At 35.6% G+C, this 18895-nt stretch overlaps 1 protein-coding gene across 1 annotated transcript in view; it reads right to left on the reverse strand.

Moving 5' to 3' along the window:
* Nucleotides 1–18895, reverse strand: part of SPEF2 (sperm flagellar 2) — a 73748-nt gene that overhangs the window by 31494 nt on the left and 23359 nt on the right. The window contains exons 10-22 of the mRNA XM_041419454.1: nucleotides 16746–16962; nucleotides 16140–16270; nucleotides 15845–15917; nucleotides 15252–15349; nucleotides 14119–14222; nucleotides 13384–13631; nucleotides 11867–11972; nucleotides 10919–11076; nucleotides 9248–9441; nucleotides 7707–7834; nucleotides 7473–7611; nucleotides 2953–3090; nucleotides 502–662 (exon numbers count right to left, since the gene is read on the reverse strand). Coding sequence (XP_041275388.1) covers nucleotides 502–662; nucleotides 2953–3090; nucleotides 7473–7611; nucleotides 7707–7834; nucleotides 9248–9441; nucleotides 10919–11076; nucleotides 11867–11972; nucleotides 13384–13631; nucleotides 14119–14222; nucleotides 15252–15349; nucleotides 15845–15917; nucleotides 16140–16270; nucleotides 16746–16962 — 1895 coding nt within the window. The remainder of the gene's footprint in view (nucleotides 1–501; nucleotides 663–2952; nucleotides 3091–7472; nucleotides 7612–7706; nucleotides 7835–9247; nucleotides 9442–10918; nucleotides 11077–11866; nucleotides 11973–13383; nucleotides 13632–14118; nucleotides 14223–15251; nucleotides 15350–15844; nucleotides 15918–16139; nucleotides 16271–16745; nucleotides 16963–18895) is intronic.

Here is an 18895-nt window from a genome sequence, read left to right on the forward strand (position 1 = left end):
GGTGTTCAGTTTGGTACATCTTTGTAGGCTGCTTTGATTTACACCTGTTATTACATAACAGTTAATTATATTTACATTTACATAAAATTGATAACATTTAATTTTATTTACTGGCACAAATTTTAAACGAACTGATCTTCCACAACAATACATTACAAATGCGAGGATTGTGCTGTAAACTGTCAGCAATATAAAGGAAAGAAGGAAACATTTATATAATAGTAGATTTCCTCCTGAGGCAGCTTTTAAAATTTTTTTTGCAATTCAGCAATGCATTGGTGAATATGATACAGATAAATAAGTAAAAAATGAGGGATAAATGTAACCTCTAAAATTATTTGAGATTCATTATTTGACTATAATCCCTGGCTAAAAAAATCTTATTTCTCCATCCTTTGAAATATATACACATCTAATTCCCCATACTCCAAAAATCTATCAGTACATCCTATTTGTTCATTTTATGTGTTCTGTTTGTTCAATTTTATGGTGCATTTCTACCTTCTTGATTCATCTTGATCTTCCTTCTGCTCTCCATTAATAATATCTAACAATGGGATTCTAGTAAAATCTTGAATGTCTTCTGTTGGGATTTTTCCTTCCATTGACCTATAATAGTCTTGAAGAAGTCTCTTTGTATCTTGGAAACGATCCAGTTCAGCCTGAAGAAGAAAGGACAAAGAGATTGCAATTTTAAATTCAACATACCACAGAACAAATTTTTGTTATGACATGTTAACAGAATCAATTCTAAACCTTAAGAGTTTGAGGGAGAGCAAGAAACACAGTCATATTTGTTTTAAAATTTCTAATATACTGAATGCATACTTCTACTTACATCTATAATGTATTCACACTGTCATTTCTAGACAGTAATAAGAATCTGAATTGTTAAAATAGGAAAAGCTATTTACAATAAATAATGTTCAATGCATTAAATTTAATTACAATATACTATGATTAATATACATATTTCCCAGTAGCAACTACACTGGTGCTGACAAATTACATGGATCTTCTTGTTCAGAAGAAATAGTCTTAAAAGCATAAAATAAAAAGGATTATGTGATGGAGATAATTTTAGAAGTCATACAGTTGTTCTGGACCTAAGTAATCAACAGACTTTGAACACCTCAGTGTCATGATGTTTTTGTGTGAATCATCTCAGAAGAAATCAAGTAAGATTCAAGAAACATTTAACACCTGTCATGTTTTGATTTATTGATTCAGTATGGTGTTAGTTTCTAACTGACAAAACAGTACTAAATATTCATGGGAAAATGCACAAAACCACATTCACAAAACAAAGGATAAAACCTTTGTGGTGTAAACCAGCACTTATCCATAAGTTAAGGAGGAAATATCTTCTAGTAAAACTGTGCACACAGAAAGGAATGAAATCTGATAAACGGCATTTATACAAATCTATGTGTTTACACAGTTACAGAGCCACCTGGGGAATATATGTAACCTCCAACAGAAAACCCCACAAATGGAGAACTCAATGACAAAGAAGCCTATTTTTGGCTGCTTCGAAAAAGAATAGTTATGACATAAAGTTACAGTTATTATATTTTTAGTCCTGTAGGTTTAGGATTAGTAATTCATTTATTTGGGGGTATATGTACAAAGTAAAGCAAGAAGTAATGTTTTCTATTAAATTTTTCTTTACGAAAACAAAAGCTTGCAAACAGTTAATATGTGTTAGCAATTTTAAAGGTTATTGTGCATGTCCACAAAAGACAGATCAAATTACATTCATAGTGAATCTCCGCTGAACTCCATCATACATGCCCACGAAATTCTGTTAGAACTAGAATTGCAAGGATATAACTAGGAGAATAATAAAATATTTAAGCTCTGTAGTATAACTTTGTCTTCTTTATGCATATAGTTCAAGATGGATTTTTTAGAATATTCAGGACTATAAATATCCTAGTTACAGGACCAATGAGGTTCATATAGTCAGCAGTTTTTTGATATTTTGTCTCTCTTTTGTCAGTGGCCCAAAGTCTTTATTTAGGGCATTATGTAGACTCTTTGAAAACAAAGTTAACAATTTCCTTACTATAGCATTGACTATTTCACAAACATTTCTTGAATTACCACAACACTCACATGAGAAAAGAGAGCAGGTCCCTTTTTTATTAAACATATAAAAATAGCAGAGAGAATTAAAGGGCTGAAAGCTCACCCTAAACTGCTTAGGCCTGGCTTTTTCAGCTAAATTAGCATCACAAGGCATGCGTTTAAAACACTGTTTTTATTGTCTTTAAATTTGCTGAAACTTTCACAGAATGGTCGCTCCAGTTTGCACAAAAGCCTGTCTAGCCAGACTAGTCAAGAATACTCCAATCCAGTTCTAAACTAATTTTATGCACCTAGAACAGCAATAACAGGGAAATCTTACTTCACTGCAGGACTTTGAGGTTACATACCTGAAAGCTCAGTCATATTTGAGAAGCAGCAGCAAATGACATCTCAATCTCAAAACATAACTTGATTCTTTAGGGATTCTTTTTGTTGGTCAGCAGATAAAATTTCAAGCCACATCAGTGAAATAAAATTGAGATATGGGAAATACCATAACATCAAGTTGTGAATGATGTAATTAATAAACTAAAAGGAAATGTCAATACGATCACAGAAGGATAAAGAGCTGTAACATTTCTGTCACAAAACCCAAGATGATTCATTGCAGTTCAAAAAATGTTAAAAGTATCTATATAATAGAGATTGAAAGTTTTGGAGCTTGAACAACAAGAATGGTATTTTTCTTAATCTTTCCTGTAATCCGAAGTTATATGTATGGAATGCCATCTCTTTTCGTCTCTTAACTTTGTCTACAAATTCAGAAAACACATGAACATTTGCTTAAGTAATTTTTAATCTTTCACATATTTGGAACCAACCATATGAAATTTCCCTCAGGCTTACTGCAGCAGTCCATACCTGCATAAGTGTAAAGAAATGGTTCATTGCAATCCCCCTACGATCTGGTAACCACTCTTCATTCATGATATCAGTACGTTCCAGCTCTGCTTCTTCCCTTCTCATGTCACAGATATCCCAGAGAAAATCTCTTAGGTCCTAAAACAGGGAACCATATAGGGTAATTAAATAGGAAAGAAAACTTAATAATTTTTTTTTTTTTAATTTTTTTTTTTTTTTTGCCTGTGTATAGGGAAACTTTCTATCTGGGGTTTTTCCTTTATTGTTATAAATATCAACACCTGGTCAGGTCATATGCCTACAGAGGGCTGACAGAAAATTTCTTTAATAGTGTGCCAGAGCAAAGAACACAAAGATATGAGTTCAGTGTGCAGGCAGCCTTGCTTTCCTCAAGCAGAGAAAATCTACCTAAGCTAGACAAATATGAATAGCTAAGCTCCCAACTGCACCAAAAACTTTGCATTGGAATGGTTTGCTAATTAATATGCTAAGAATAGTACTCTCAGGTGATGGGCAGTATGAAAAATACTGAGAAAATTGTGTCAGATTTCAAGTGATTTTCAAACCTGAGTCGCTTCCACACCAGTTTTCTCCAATGTTCATTTAATTAAGGGCTCTTCAACTAGTGACTATGTCAAATGGCACTACAGGGCTCAAATAGCACTACAGGGCTCACTGACAGCACTGAGGGCCTACTAAGCATAAAACATTATGCAACTTGTTTGTCCCCTATTGCCATCTCGGCATGGAAATAGTGTGACAGACTACTATGTGTAAGAGGTTATGGGAGGAGAAGAGTGCTGTTAAATGCAGTGCCAAGGTAGGACAAGATGAGATGTCTCTGGCTCCAGGCAGTTCTAACCTACCTGACCTGTTCTGGGACAGAAGAAAGGGAGAGTAGCTTAGGCTTCTGGTGAAGTGATTCCACATTCACCATGTCTTGGCTGCAACCTATTACGTCAGATTCTGTATCTCTCCCCGTGTCTGAAGACTTCAGATAAATCCACTTGTCCTCTGCTGGACAAAAGCCACAAGGAAGTTCCTGGGCTACCTAACACATCAATGATGGCTAGAAGGTACTCAAGGTGCAGGCAATCAGATATTCATGGCTGTTCACACTGTAGAATATGCACATAAGAATGTGCTGCTGGATGAAAAATATTTAACCTTTTATCTATCGGCAGTGGTGAGTTTCCCTTTGCTGGCTGCCAGATGTCCACCAAACTGCTCTATCACTCTTCCTCACAGGAAAGGGGGAGAAAATATGATGGAAAAGTTCATGCATCAAGATAATGATGAGGAGATCACTCACCTATCACCATCATATGCAAAACAGACTTGATTTGGGGGAATTAATTTAATTTAATGCAAATTAATAACACAGCAGAATAATGAGAAATAAAACAAACCTAAAACTACCTTTTCCCTATCCATTCTTCTTCCCAGGCTTAATTTCACTCCTGACTTTTTTTCCCTCTTAAATGGCACAGGGAAAATGGGGAATGAATAATTAGGGTAAGTTTATTATAGATTTTTATCTGCCACTCCTTTCCCTCACACTCTTTCCCTGCTCCAGGGTGAGGTTCCTCCCATGGGATACAGTCCTCCATAGAATTTTCTGATCCAAGTCCTTCCCACAGGCTTCAGTTCTTAAACAACCACTCCAGTGTGGATCCTTTCTGTGTGTGCAACCATTTAGGACTGTACTGCTCCAGTGTGCGTACTCCGTGGGCCATAGCTCCTGCCAAGAACCTGCTCTGGCTGGGCTCTCCAAGGCTGCTGCTCCTTCACAGCATGTCCACCTGATACAGCCTGGGTGGACAGCATGGACTGCAGGGTGGAGATCTGCTTCCCTGCAGTCCTCCATGTGCTCCTGTGGAACAACCTGCGTCACCATGGCCTTCACCACAGGCCACAGGGGAATCTCCACTCTCGTGCCTGGAGCACCTCCTCTTTTTTCTTCTTCTTCTGTCCTTGGTGACCATAGACCTGTTTCTTACATTTTCTCACTCCTCTCTCACAGCTACCATGCTTTCTTACAGAAGCCATCTCTGCAGCCCCTTTGCCACAAAAAAAACTTCCATATAAATGCAACACCACACAAAAAAACACACTAATGTTTTGTACAACTGACGTATAACTTTTTCCAGTATCTTTCTTAAACATGTAACATGAAGGATTTTACTCTTTGTCCTCATATTATTTCAGTCACAGTTTTGATTTACTGTAATCAGTGGAGAAAACTGCAGAGGAATACAGTGAGTTATATTCCCCTGGCAGAAGCTGAAAGCATGTTTTATGAGTGTCTACTTTTTCTCTCTCTTTTCACAGTGAAGCAGCTTCTCTCTCCTTCTTTTATTGTAGTAAGGTGGTGAAAAAACTAAAAAGGGATGCATTTGCTCAGTCCTCTCCTATTTGGAACAAGAGACGTAGTGATAGCAAGCAACTGATCATATTCAATGATAGCAATGCACTGAGAGAGAATTTGGAGAAATTGCTGGAAGACAGATAGAGATGTGCTGCTGAAGTGTGTTTTATCCACAGTAATTCTGTGGATATTTAGGATGTGTGCTGGTTTTGGCTGGGGAAGAGTTAATTTTCTTCAGAGCAGTGAGTATGGGTTATAATTTGGACTCGTGCAGGAAACAGTGTTGATAACACAGGGATGACTTCATTATTGCTCAGCAGCACTTGCACAGAGCCAAGGTCTTTTCTGCTCCTCATCCCAACCCACCAGCAAGGGGGCTGAGGGTAGCAGGGAGCTGGGAAGGGACACAGATAGGAGAGCTGACCTCATATGACTAAAGGGACACTCCATACCATACGGCACCATGCTCAATATACAAAGCAGAGGGAGAAGAAGGAAGCAGAGGGGACACTGAAAGTGGCTGTGTTTGTTTTCCCAAGTCACCACTAGGTGTGATTGGACCCGGCTTTCCTGGGGATGGCCAAACACCTGCCTGCCTATGGGGAGTGGTGGAAGAATTCCTTGTTTGCTTTGCTTCTGTGCACAGCTTTTGCTTTGCCTGTTGAATTGTCTTTACCTGAGCCCAGGAGTTTTCTCACTTCTATAATTCTCACCCCCACCCCACTGCTGGTGGGTCAATGGCTGAGTGCAGGCTGGGGTTAAACCACAACATCAGGCCAAAGTCTTGGCTGCCTTCTGGGCTTTGGGCCTTTAAGGAATTTTACATACATAACAAAATGGGGTGGGTTTTTAAATTTCCTGGTTGATATCAGAGAAATTTATTTTTCAGATGTTACAGCTGGTATTTTCCAGTGTTTTAGGAAGGGTCCAGTTGAAATGACAGTGTTGAGGAGTCTGTGAGTTTGAGGAAACATTTGAGGAAAAACATTATGAAGATTGTCACTCTTTTCATTTCCTCTTTCCTTCTAACAGCAAGGAAGGATGGCTGACAGAATTCATACATTCAGGGAGATACAATGAGCATGGCTTTAACAGCATAGAGGAAGATCATCTTCACAATCACACACAGGTTTGGGATTCACAATGAGTGAATGGGTTACTTAAGAAAATAATTCTGAAAATCATATATTCACTCCAAAGTTCTCAGGCTTATCGCAGTATCTGAGTTTCACTGCATCATACTGAACTATAACCTCCTCTTCACATAATTTGAACTGGATAATGTCAAACATGGATTTCTGTTATGAGCAAAAGGCCAAATGTTTTAATTTTATCTTTCTAAAATATAGGACAGAGTGACTCCAGTCTTTTTATAATGCTATTCAGTAGAAATTAGGAATATGGATGATGATTTTTCAATCTTCTACTCCATTCTCTTGGAATATTTCTATGCAAAAGGACATGCAATGCTTTTTTCATCTCAGATGAATTAATCCATTATTCCTCAAATGTCCCTTCAACTATAAATGTTGTCAGTATTCCTTTTCTCCTTTTTGGGGAGCATTTCTGATAGTACTCAATTAAAAATCATGTCTGTTCTGGAATGGAATCTGATTAATTCAAAGATAGCTCTATTTTTGCTTATACTAAATCTGGCTCTGTTAGGACATTTAGTTATGGATTTTTGTCATGATCTAGAAAGGATCTACCTGAATCAAAACATCCCAAGAAATTCTATGTACTTTGTAAGTACAGAATTAGTTTTAGAAAGCAGAGACTATCACATAATTTACAGAAAAAATAAAATACTGCCAAGATTTTTTAGATTGTAATAGAAATATTCAACTAGTAAAACCTCAGAAAACCACATAATGTAAAAAAAAAAAAAAAAAAAAAAAAAAAAAAAAAAAAGAGAGCAGAGAAATATTTCTTTTACAGTGTACCACAATACCACAGCAAAATGTAAGAAAATTATGGGCAAACAACAGAGGAATAATTTTAAAGGACAGATTATGCACAACAGGAAAGGACATAGTTTAAGAAGAACTGTAAAGAGGAAGAAAGGAGTAAATTATACGATTCATGTTATATCAAGTTTGTATACAAGGAAATAATAGTCTAGGATATATTGTAATTTCTGTCATTTACTTACAGTAACCCTTTGGTGTAGTTCAGCTTTTGTTTCTTCATCATCTTGCAGCTCATCAGCAATTGAATTAAAATCTGCTTGCCACTGAGATACAAACTCCTGCTTAAGATGTGGACGTTTCAAATAATCTTGAAATTTTTTTCTGTAAATTACAGTAAAAATAACTTTTGGGTTACAGAATGGGCCAAAAAATACAAAATGCTAATATTAATGTAATAAGATACTATTCCTACTTACCTAATATCTGCTGTGTAATGAATTATAGTGTACTTTTCATCTCTTAGACATCTAAGTACAGTTTTGATTGTATTCATATATGTATTTTCTACCATTTCCCAGTAAGGTACTAAAAAATCAATTATCTCCTGTGAATTTTTAAAAACATCAAAATTAATTGATTTATGTCTTAGTAATTCATTTATCTGTAGTATTAGCAAATACACAAAAATATTATTTCATGAAATATTATTGATTTTTTTTCCACTATGTATTTATTTTGGTTTACAGCTGATTAGACACTCTGTACCAACACATACTTTTATCCTGTGAATTCCTTTGGGAAAAACTGGTAGGTCTCCAAAGGAATGGAAAATTCCAGCAGAATATTCCAGTATCTGTTATTTTCGATATGCTCATAAAACAGGTGATGATACTGAATGATCACTGAATAAGAAAATTTGGTCACTTATAACTGTTTGAGCTCATAAAAATCTAAGCTAACTGCCTAGTGTTGCAAAAGTGATGTTTGACTGACTGTTATGAAATGTAAACAAAGGCCATGGCCAGAGGAAACCCAGCATATGTGAGCTGAAGGCAGTTAACAGGAAAAGCTGGTAAACATTAGGAAAACAATTACAGAACAAATTTCAAATCATCATTGTCCACCCTTGAAAAATCTGTATCTCAAAACCTGCAGGCAGTCCCAGTCACTCCTCTCAAAAAATTTACAGAAGAAGTAGAACAGATTATAACTGGATTGGAGAACAAAAGCAACATTCAGCAAAATAAACATTTAAGAGATGCTTGTCATATCTTAAATGCCCTCAAAGGTTGATTATAGAATTCATTGTAGCTCTCAATATGTGAATTAGTGTCACTGTGAATTAGGGTCACCAAATGATCCAAGCAAATATCATGGTTTAAAGTGAAGAAACAGAAATATTTTTCCAGAATTAACATAATTATACAAACTACGTCACAGAAAAGAAAAAGCAAATGGCTTCAAAAAAGCTACAAAACCAACTAAAAAACATAATCATGGAAGAAAAGTCCATTGAGAGCTACTAAGCACAAGATGCAGATGTACAGCCATTTCAGAAAACTCCTAAATTTCCGATCACTAGAATCTGAGTAAATTTCCTTGGGGAGAAAATATTAGGAAAAAAATATACTAGGAGAAAGATTAGTGCACACTCTCCTCATTCTTACTCTTTGTATGAGACCCACAACTTATCCTTGTCAGAGAAAGAAAAGTGATCTAAGTTTGTGTTAGTATTTCATAATACTAAAAAGAAATACTGTTTTGGCAGCTGTGTTCTTCATGATAATTGCACAGAATTAAAAAACAAAATTAAATTTGAAAGTACAATTCCTTATTTTATGTATTTTAGTAGCAACTGTTCTTGTACATCTATCACAAAGTAATAGCATACCTTTAATTGAAAAATATTGAAAAAAACAACATGCAATGATGCAAAAGGTTTAGGTAGGACATACGTAAAACACTAAGAAAAATATATACTTTGTTATTTAAGATTTTCAGTTGGGAATTAGAGTACCTGGGGAAGTGGTTCATCTACATAAATCCATTCATCTGATCCTGGTTCGATCATTGGTGGTTCCTCAGGCAAGGGAGAAGGCTCATCTATAACTGGTAAAACCTTTTCTTCTTCATCTGTGACTGGTAAAACCTCTTCTTCATTTGTAACTGGTGAAAATCTTTCTTTTTCTGGTGGTATTTCTTCAGCAGACCCTTGATACGAATGTGCAATTAATACTTCCAAATTTATTTTAAGTATCAATAAACAGAATTAGACATCTCTGCTGCTCTCATAGGTTCAAATAATGGAACAGATTCACTATTTCATTACTTAGGTGTTGTTCATCGAAAATATACTCATGAAATCAGGAATTTTCAAGGAAGACTGGATCTGTTAACACCGAAACAAACTCAACATCCATAAATCCAAGGACCTAACAGGATGCATCCCCAAGCGCTGAGGGAGCTAGCAGACATAATCGCTAGTTGGCAGACATGAACACCCAGCTCATGGTCATCTTTGAGAGGCCATGGAGACCAGGATCAGTGCCTGAGGACTGGAAGAAAGTAAATGTCACCATGGTCTTCAAAAAAGGCAAGAAGGAGGACCCAGGGAACTACCAGTCAGTCAGCTTCATTTAAATCCCTGAAAAGGTGATGAAGCCCATCATTCTGGAGACCATCTCTATCCACATGGAAGACAAGAAGCTGATCAGGAGTAGTCAGAATGGATTCACTGAAGGGAAAACACACTTGACTAACCTGATACTCTATTCTGCTTATATGAACCTAATAGTGAAGGACAGCTTGGATGCTATGAACATAGATACGGAATTAAACTTTATTAATTGACCCCAGGTATTATTTTTCCTTAGGGAGTAAATAGCCCTTAAATACTTCTATATAACAGCTGGATTCTAACTAAAAAAATCTTCACTCTGTTTGCAACAATAGCGATTTTGCTATTGAATCTAGCAGGGCCATTAATTATACACCAGGCATATTAAAAAAACCCCTATGAACTAGAAACCTTGCACAGGAGTAATGGGATAAACTTTTACTGTTACAAGTGCTTTTCAAGTTTGGTTTTTTTTTCTTTTTGGTGGTGGAACACACATGAAGATTTTCTCAAAATAGTTATGAAAAAACTCTGGTTATTTAGAGGTCGCTATTGCTGGTTTACATGATGCATTTGTCCCCTTGGATGCTTTATTTGTTTTTCTTTCTTTTTTTTTTTTTAATGATTTTAAATTATTCCTTCTTTCTGGATAATGAGGAGGAAAAATGAAACAAAGATGTACCAAAATTAAATGTCAATACCACTTTTACTTATCCATACTTTTATGCTGCAATGGATATATGATACTGACTGTATGTTCATAATGGCAAGTTAGACTTTCTTATGGTATCCCATAGATGAAGATACTGGCTGTAATTTTTAAACCAGGAAGAAAGGACTGAATTTAATGCTTTAATTTTTATGTGAAATTGGTCCATATATTCCGAAAAGGTGAAAACACAACAGAAAAGTTCAGGCTTCTGGTGCAGTAATTGGCAAATTCTCAGATTTTTTCAGGGGCAGCAGAAATGTAGGTTGACATATAATTTTATATAGTAATTATTAGTGTTAATTATAAAAGACAAAGTCTTTTGTTACTGAATTCTAGAAAGTAAGACTACGAAAACTTACTTTTATTCTGATTTTTCACAATTTCTTCTATTATAATATCCTTCACTGTTTCACACACAAGACTTTCTTCTGTCTCTGCATTTACTTTCACTAGATTGTTTTGATGGACTGAAAACCATTTCTCTAATTTTGGCCACGTCTTTAAGAAGCCTGAAATCCTACAAAAATCATATCAATGTATTAAATTAAAAGATAACTAATGGAAATTAAAACATTTTCTAAAATTGATAACTAAAAGAAAAAGCAGATCATCTAATTTAACACTAAAACAGCTCCACCCACATCAACCCCATCATTCTAAATATAAGAAAGTTTTCAGAATTCCATTGATAACTAGTAATGTATTTTTACTCTTTCATGTCACAAGTTATATTTGCTTTCTAATATCACAATTAAACCAGTAGTAATACATTATAGAATAGTCTGAAACAGTTAACAGTATCAAATATTCAGAAGAAAAAATTGTTCTTTATTTTCCTCTTTGTGTAAAGTTAAACATCTAGTGATTCAATTTAAATTAGAAAACTAAGTGAGTGGGTTTTGTAAATGTAGAACTGGAAAATAACATTTTACAAAATCTCTAACTCAAATAAAATGTATTTCACTTAAGGGCAGTCATGTGTGACAGACCTCAGATACAAGTGCACACATAGATACACATATATATACAGAATGTATACACAGTTCAAGCAACATATACCTGAAAACTAAACTCTCCTTGGAACAATACCCTAGAAAATCAAAACACAACAATTCTTAATTTCCAGGAGGATTTATATTGTGCAGAAAATAAAAATACCCTTTAGGCTCCACATTATAGAAAGGTCTAATCCTTAACATTAAACATGTAAGTATTGTCCTATTGTCCTGCATCACATATGCCATTCAGATCAGTTATATGCCTAAACATCTGGCTGAAATAACATTTTTGTACTTCATATAAATTACCTATGTAGCACCTGTTCCCTGGCCAAGTCAATCTTCTCTTCTAGGATTTCGGCATCTGAATTTTGATCGCTGCTCTGTTCAGCCTGACATGCCTTTCTTTCATCTACTGTGTGGAAAACCAATATATAAGCATATCTTGAAAAAGGCAATTATTCAGAGAGTTATCCACCCAAACTAAGATCATCATTATAAGAACAAATTCAGTGTTCCTTGATCTTACATTTCTTAACTTAAAAGCTGGGTAACAGCCAGCACCAGCCAACACCAGCAGGGTGTCCTGCCTCTTCCTCTGTTTAAGTGCATAGTCAATTATAGTACTAACATTTCCTTATGGATGCTTTTCAGCCATAAAAATCTCCAGATAAAGAGATGAAGCATTCTTGTGGGCGACTACTTCAGGCTTATCTACTCTACCAATTAGAAGGTATTTTCCCAATTTCATCCAAAGTACCTACTTTTCACAATGAACAGACATGTCACTTCATTAAAAGACAAAGTATTCTCTCTTTCTGCGTCTTCTTTAAATTTTAAAAAGCCTTTGATTCATTAGATTTTCAATTGGTCTTTTGACTGTTTCTACCATCACATTTACATCTTATGAAATAAATTCTATGTGTATTTCTGAGATTATATTAAATATAAACACATGTCACAAGTGTTTTGGCAGCACAAGGTCTTAAAATTAGCAATTTTCAAGTGTCTGTACATTTATCCTCACCAGATTTTTAGCAAAAGCTCTAAAGATTTTATCCCATCCTCATTCCTACCAATACATAAAAGCTAAAGGTAAATGGTGCTTTAACTCAAGCTATTTGCCATCTATGCACTGCAATGAAAACATCAAAGAAGAATCTCCTCCTAATTTGGATAATACACAACATACTCATTAAAAAAACTTCTGCTTCATCAACGTCTTAAAATGTGTGGTCTGGAAGTGAAACAGCTCTCAAAAAGCCTTTGATGCTTTTGCCTTGGTTGGCCAGAATTGACTTTGATTTCTGATAATTCACTGACTAACTGAAGACAAGACAAAGGCAGTAATCAATAGGGAATTTATTCTGGCATTCTCAGGGAATGAATATTGGCACATCCCTCTGTTTATAATTTCCTTTTTCCCTTTATAAGTGTGTCTCCTGAAGAAAAACACTATTTACAGACACTCACTTGTAATGCAGTATATTCTGCATCTATTATAACTTGTAGTTTTTTCCTGCTGCTGTTTTATGTGATATCTACCACCACCCACTGAGCTATCTCAGCTGCAGTGAGAGCTCAAATACAAAAGAGAGTACAAATTAAAAAAAGCATATATACATGCACTTGCACACTTTTGATCTGCCTTTGACTGAAACAAATAGAAGTATCTGAAATAACCTGGAAGTATTCAAGGCACAATTAACAAAAGTTGTACTGTGAGATATACAGAAATTGTCCAGTAATGCTATTTTGCATTAATTACTACAACTTGCAGATATCTAATTGTCATTTTACTTTGTTAATAGGAGTTGGAAACTTACACTTCATGTCAGCTGCACGTTTCAGTACCAGACTGTCTGAAATATCCAATAATATAGAAACATCAAATGCAGGTGAGGTAGGAGGAGGCTTGTTAGGGGTTCTGGGATCTATAGCAAGGGAAAGCTTTTCAGAAATTGGATCTTTTGCTTCTACATCAATCCCTGTATAGGATTTTTCAAATAGCTTTGCCTGATTAATTGTCATTGGAAACCCCTCCACAATCCACCCCTTCTCTGGTGGTATTTGGCTAAAAGGAAATGAAGAACCAGAATTACACAGTGAAATGATAGCTTAATAATAAAACTGAAAGAACAGCTTGCTCTAACCATCATCCATTCTTAATTCAGTATGTTAAATTTCCTGATCCACACAGAATATGACAGATATTATTAGACTGTAAAGTAATGGATTTTAAATCAGAACAAAATAACATCAAGTCTAATTAAAGGGAAAAAAATCAGAAACAAACAATTTTTGCTGTCTTGATAAATAAAGATTTTAAAACCACTCTATAGAGACTGCTCAGAGGTATAATTTAAGTTTTCTCAAATAACTTTTTTGCTGAAATAATAAATAGGAAAATCTATTTTACAACTTACAGTATACTAATGGGAGTATTACAACTTAAATGATATTCATGTAGGAACTTAAGTGCTAACTGTACTTCGGGGTAGTTCAGACAATTTTCTGTCAAACAAGAGTAGATAAAACCAAGTATCTATACAATTTCATACGTAATGGCTTCCAATAGGATGTCAATTAGTAATTCATCAGGAACATTTTTGCCGTTCTTCAGCCATTTCTGTGATGCAGCACCAAGCTGGGCACGTACAGATAGCTGTGAAAGAGTGCAAGGTATGCTCAGAATGTCCATAATAGTCATTGAAAAGAGTCTTTGAAAAGTGTATAACTCCATATTTTATATCACCTACTATTTATTTATTTATTAAATATTGGGGACAGTGGCTGTTATTTATCAATGTTCAATAGCTGGGGGGTGGGTCTATTAAGGATAATAGTTTTAATTGTAGAAAATCCTACTTTAACTGAAATCTCCAGCAGATTTCCATGACTACACTCAAAAAAAAAAAAAAAAAACTGAAAAAAACATGATAGAAAAACCAAGGATATAAAGGCCAAAAAAATTAAAATTAAGTGTTTCTCACTTAATTAAGGGTTCTCAGCTTATTCTGATTTCCATTACCACTGATTATTTCATACAGCAGCATATAAATTCATTAGTTTTACAGGGATTCTTTTATATCATAGCTCTGGAAGTAATTTTGAATGAGCAGTAGGCCAAAGAAATCACTGTAGAATTAAGCATTTTTTACATAAAGAAAAGAAACCTTGTCATGGGATGAAGTATCTGCTTGGCAGCAGCAATCAGAAATACATTTTTGCTAACTCAGAAATGTCATAGAAAATACCACATCTTATGTAAATGTGAGATTTCACAAGAAAATATAGAATTTTAACAAGATGCACAACTCTAAACAACATACAGAAGAACAGATTTTCACAATAAGCCCTTTTCATATTTCAGAAAATATAGAAAATACTTGAACTGATGTCAGTAATTCTGAATGATGAAAAAGCTGTCACCATTGAATTGACTTTACCATTTTAATGTCTTTTTATAAAGTAGAAGCTAAAATTGGACTACTAACCTTGGATAGGCCATCTGGACTGTTATCCAATTCAAATTCCTCCTGGATTTCTTCCTGGAATGGATCCTTTTCAACAGGACAATTGTTGAATGATGGACAATTGTTCCAAATGATGAAAAAGGTGTCACCATTTAATTGACTTCACCATTTTAACTAATGTCTTTTTATAAAGTAGAAACTAAAATTGGACTACTAACCTTGGATAGGCCATCCTGACTCTTATCCAATTCAAATTCTTCCTGGATTTCATGCTGGGATGGATCCTTTTCAACAAGACAATTGTCTAAAATAGGTTCTAAAATAAAGTTTGATGATGCTATTACTATCAAATTCATTATTACAGATAAATAATAAAAGTACATGGCTTGTTATTGTTCTTTGAACAAATCAATACAGAAGGTACATAAAATTGTTAGAATCGTAGAAGCATTAAGAAATTCAGGTTGGAAGGAACTTCTCAATGTCACCTAGTTCAAATACATGCTTCTGCTCAAAGTGGCATCAGTTATAAGGTCAGACCAGGTTTCTCAGTTGTTTACCCCATGTGATCTGGAAAACATACAAAGATGGAGACTACACCACCTCTCCAAGAAATCTGTTTCAGTATTTGGCTTTCCTCATGGGGAAAAGGCCTTGTCTTGTGTCTAGCCCGAAGGGTAACAAAAAGGGCTTTTGCAGATCTCTCCACAAAAGGAGGGCTGAGGAAAATGTCTGCTGGGACATGCAAATGACTGAGGTATCCCAAGCCCCTGAGACACACAGGAAAATCTGTGCAACAAGAAATACTTACCTGTGGTAAGTTCTGTTGTGGGCTCTATTTGGAGCTCCTCCAGAAGATTTGGTGGTGAATTTGGTAAGTTCTCCTGGGCCTTGTACCAAATATGAGAGGAAATAGATTAGAATGAAAATTACATCTTACAGAAAAAACAAGCCTGTAAATTCAAGCTGATTCTTCCAGTCTTACCTGTCAAAATTTAGAATTAGGTTTGAAATTTAGTAAAAAAATTCAAACATGCTTTTTTCCTTACACATTTCATCCCCTTCTACCTGTTAGAGCCAAGATCAAAACTGCGGAATATACTTACCTCATTTTGGTCTCCAGAACTCTCTGCTTCCTGTGAAATTATGCTGGATTCACTTTTCATTTCATTATTAAGAAAAGCTTCAATGGCCTCCTGAACCAGAGTACCAACAGATAGTACCTGAATATTGCAAACTAATACACAAAAACATTAGATAGCTACAATATGAGTTGAGTATACATACAGAGAAACTATTACAAGCAGTTAATTTAATTATTTAATTTGGGTTTCTAATGTAAATTGTTTTCATTCTTTCTTCTCTGTAATGACTTCACAGTATTTATCGACAATCACACAGCTATCTTGCTAGTCTCTTCTAAAACCAGTATCTCCAAAGAAGTTTACCAAAATAATTTTCCAATTCTCAATGAAAAAGTATTGACATTACAGTACAATATTAATATTACTTTCAAGGTCCAGTGTTTCTAAGTTTATTTTGGAATATAACAAAGGAATGACATGCAATCAACCCCAGCAAAATACAGATGCATCTGAGGTTCAAGAATTACTAATGCAAGGATTTGCCCAAACAATTTTAATTTAAGAGTGGGAGTTTAACACAAACATTTTAAAGAATTTTAGGCAAACAAACAAACAAACAACCTCTACCTTTTTCAACAAACTTTGCACAGGTAGTTTTTCCACTAAACATTTTTCCCAAAACACATCCCTTGACGGGAAATGAAGGAAATTCACGTGAAGATTTGGGTTTTGGAGGATAGAACATTTCCATCAGTCTACGAAGTACATGACCCAATATGTTATTATTAAGAGGAGGTTTGTTTTCACTGTTCTCTTCTGTTGGGCTCCATTCCCCTGTCATACTCTGTATAAATGAAAAATTGGCAAATCTCAATATTGCTATAATCTTGCCTTCCATCTTTCTATATATATGTACTTATTCACATAAAAAATAAAATGATGAAATTTGAATAGTACTCAATAATAACACAATTTTTAGAATAGAACCTTATTAAAATCTGTAATTATGCCATAATCATTAAATGTCTATTGCCATAGAGAAAATACAAGAAAAGGTTCATGACTTAAGGACAGGAAGAGATCACTCACCAGTTACCATTATGGGCAAAACAGACTCGACCTGGGGAAACTGGTGGAATTTACTATTAATCAAAATCAGAGGAGGATAGTGAGCACTAAAACAAATCCTACAAACACCATTCCCCCAGCCCTCCCTCCTTCCCAGGCTAAACTTTATTCCAAATTTTGTAGCTCTTCCTGCCCAGCAGAGCAGGAGAACAGAGAATGGGGGTTATGTTCAATTCATCATGTTGTTTTTGCTGCTGCTTTCTCCTCAGAGTGGAACCTTCATCTGCTCCAGCATGCTGTCCTTCCCACAGGACCCAGTCCTCCACCAATGTATCCAGCCTGAGTCCTTCTCATGGGCTACTGTTCACAAACCAAGCACCAGCCTGGCCCCTTCCATGGGGTACTGCCTTCCATGAACATGCTGCTCCAACATGGGTCCCCCATGGGGTCACAAGTCCTGCCAGCAAACCTGCTCCAGTGGGGGCTGCTCTGCTCTCTCCACAGGTCACAGGTCCTGCCAGGGGCCTGCTCCAACTCAGGCTTCCCATGGGGTCGCAGCCTCCTTCAGGCACATCCACCTGCTCAGTGTGGGCTCCTCCAGGGCTGCAGGAGATCTCTGCATCACCATGAGCTTCCCTGGGGTGCAGTAGAATCTCAACAACGGTGCATGGATCACTTCCTCCTTGTAATTCACCACGGACCTCAGTGCCTGCAGAGCTGTTCCTCTCACACCTTTTCACTCCTCTCTTCTCTGACAACTGCACAAAACCTTTATTTTCTTAAATATTTTGTCACAGAGGTGCCACTGCTATCCCTGATTGGCTCAGCCTGGGCCAGTGATGGCTCCATCTTGGAGTCAGCGCTGGCATTGGCTCAGTTGGACATGGGGAAAACTTCCAGAAGATTCTCAGAGAAGCCACCCCTGCAGCCCCACGCTACCAGAACATTGCTGTGCAAATTTAACACAGAATCCTATATCACTTTTTTAATTCCATGAACATGAAAAATAATTTCACCAATACTATGGAATTAATCAGTAGCAGATTTTTGTATTAGAAATCCACTATCCTAATATTCTGTATTCTAAAATTGGGCAACATTATAGCCCAGTATCACTCTTAAAGCTCTGAAAATTTAATGAATAAAGATTTCAAATATATGTATTTGCCTAACACACATTCAATAGAGAGAAAAAAAATCAAACCAAAGCCAACAACTCAAACGAATTCTAACATCATTGAGAGAAGGAAATACTAAGAAACTTCCATTTCATCTACTCTGAGATAAATATAAATTTATTACTTGTATGATTTACTAGGTTTTACTGGTAAAGATCATTTTACTGACAATCACACTGGAAGAACAAAAGAATGTAGTCCAAAGAATGGAACACAGAACTGTAGTTTTACTCTACCCGTTTCACGTCTTATAGCACAGGGAAAGTCTGGCTGTCCTGGAGTTTATGCTGTGAGAAGCTAAAATATATTTTACTATGCAGAATAATACTAGTCCTGTATTGATATTAATTTGGTTGGAGGATATTAAACAACTCTTTGGAAATATGTAGATTAATAATATTTCCAATTAGATTCCAGTTTGTCACTTCATTTTGGGTGCACAACAAAGCTTTGAAGGCAAAGTCAAAGGTTTCAGCCAGGAACATTCCAAACAGAAAAAAAGGAAGATAAAACTGGTTCACAACGAGACTA

This window comes from Onychostruthus taczanowskii, unplaced genomic scaffold (assembly GCF_017590055.1).
Source record: "Onychostruthus taczanowskii isolate IOZ18803 unplaced genomic scaffold, ASM1759005v1 scaffold108, whole genome shotgun sequence".
NCBI classification, from domain to species: domain Eukaryota; kingdom Metazoa; phylum Chordata; class Aves; order Passeriformes; family Passeridae; genus Onychostruthus; species Onychostruthus taczanowskii.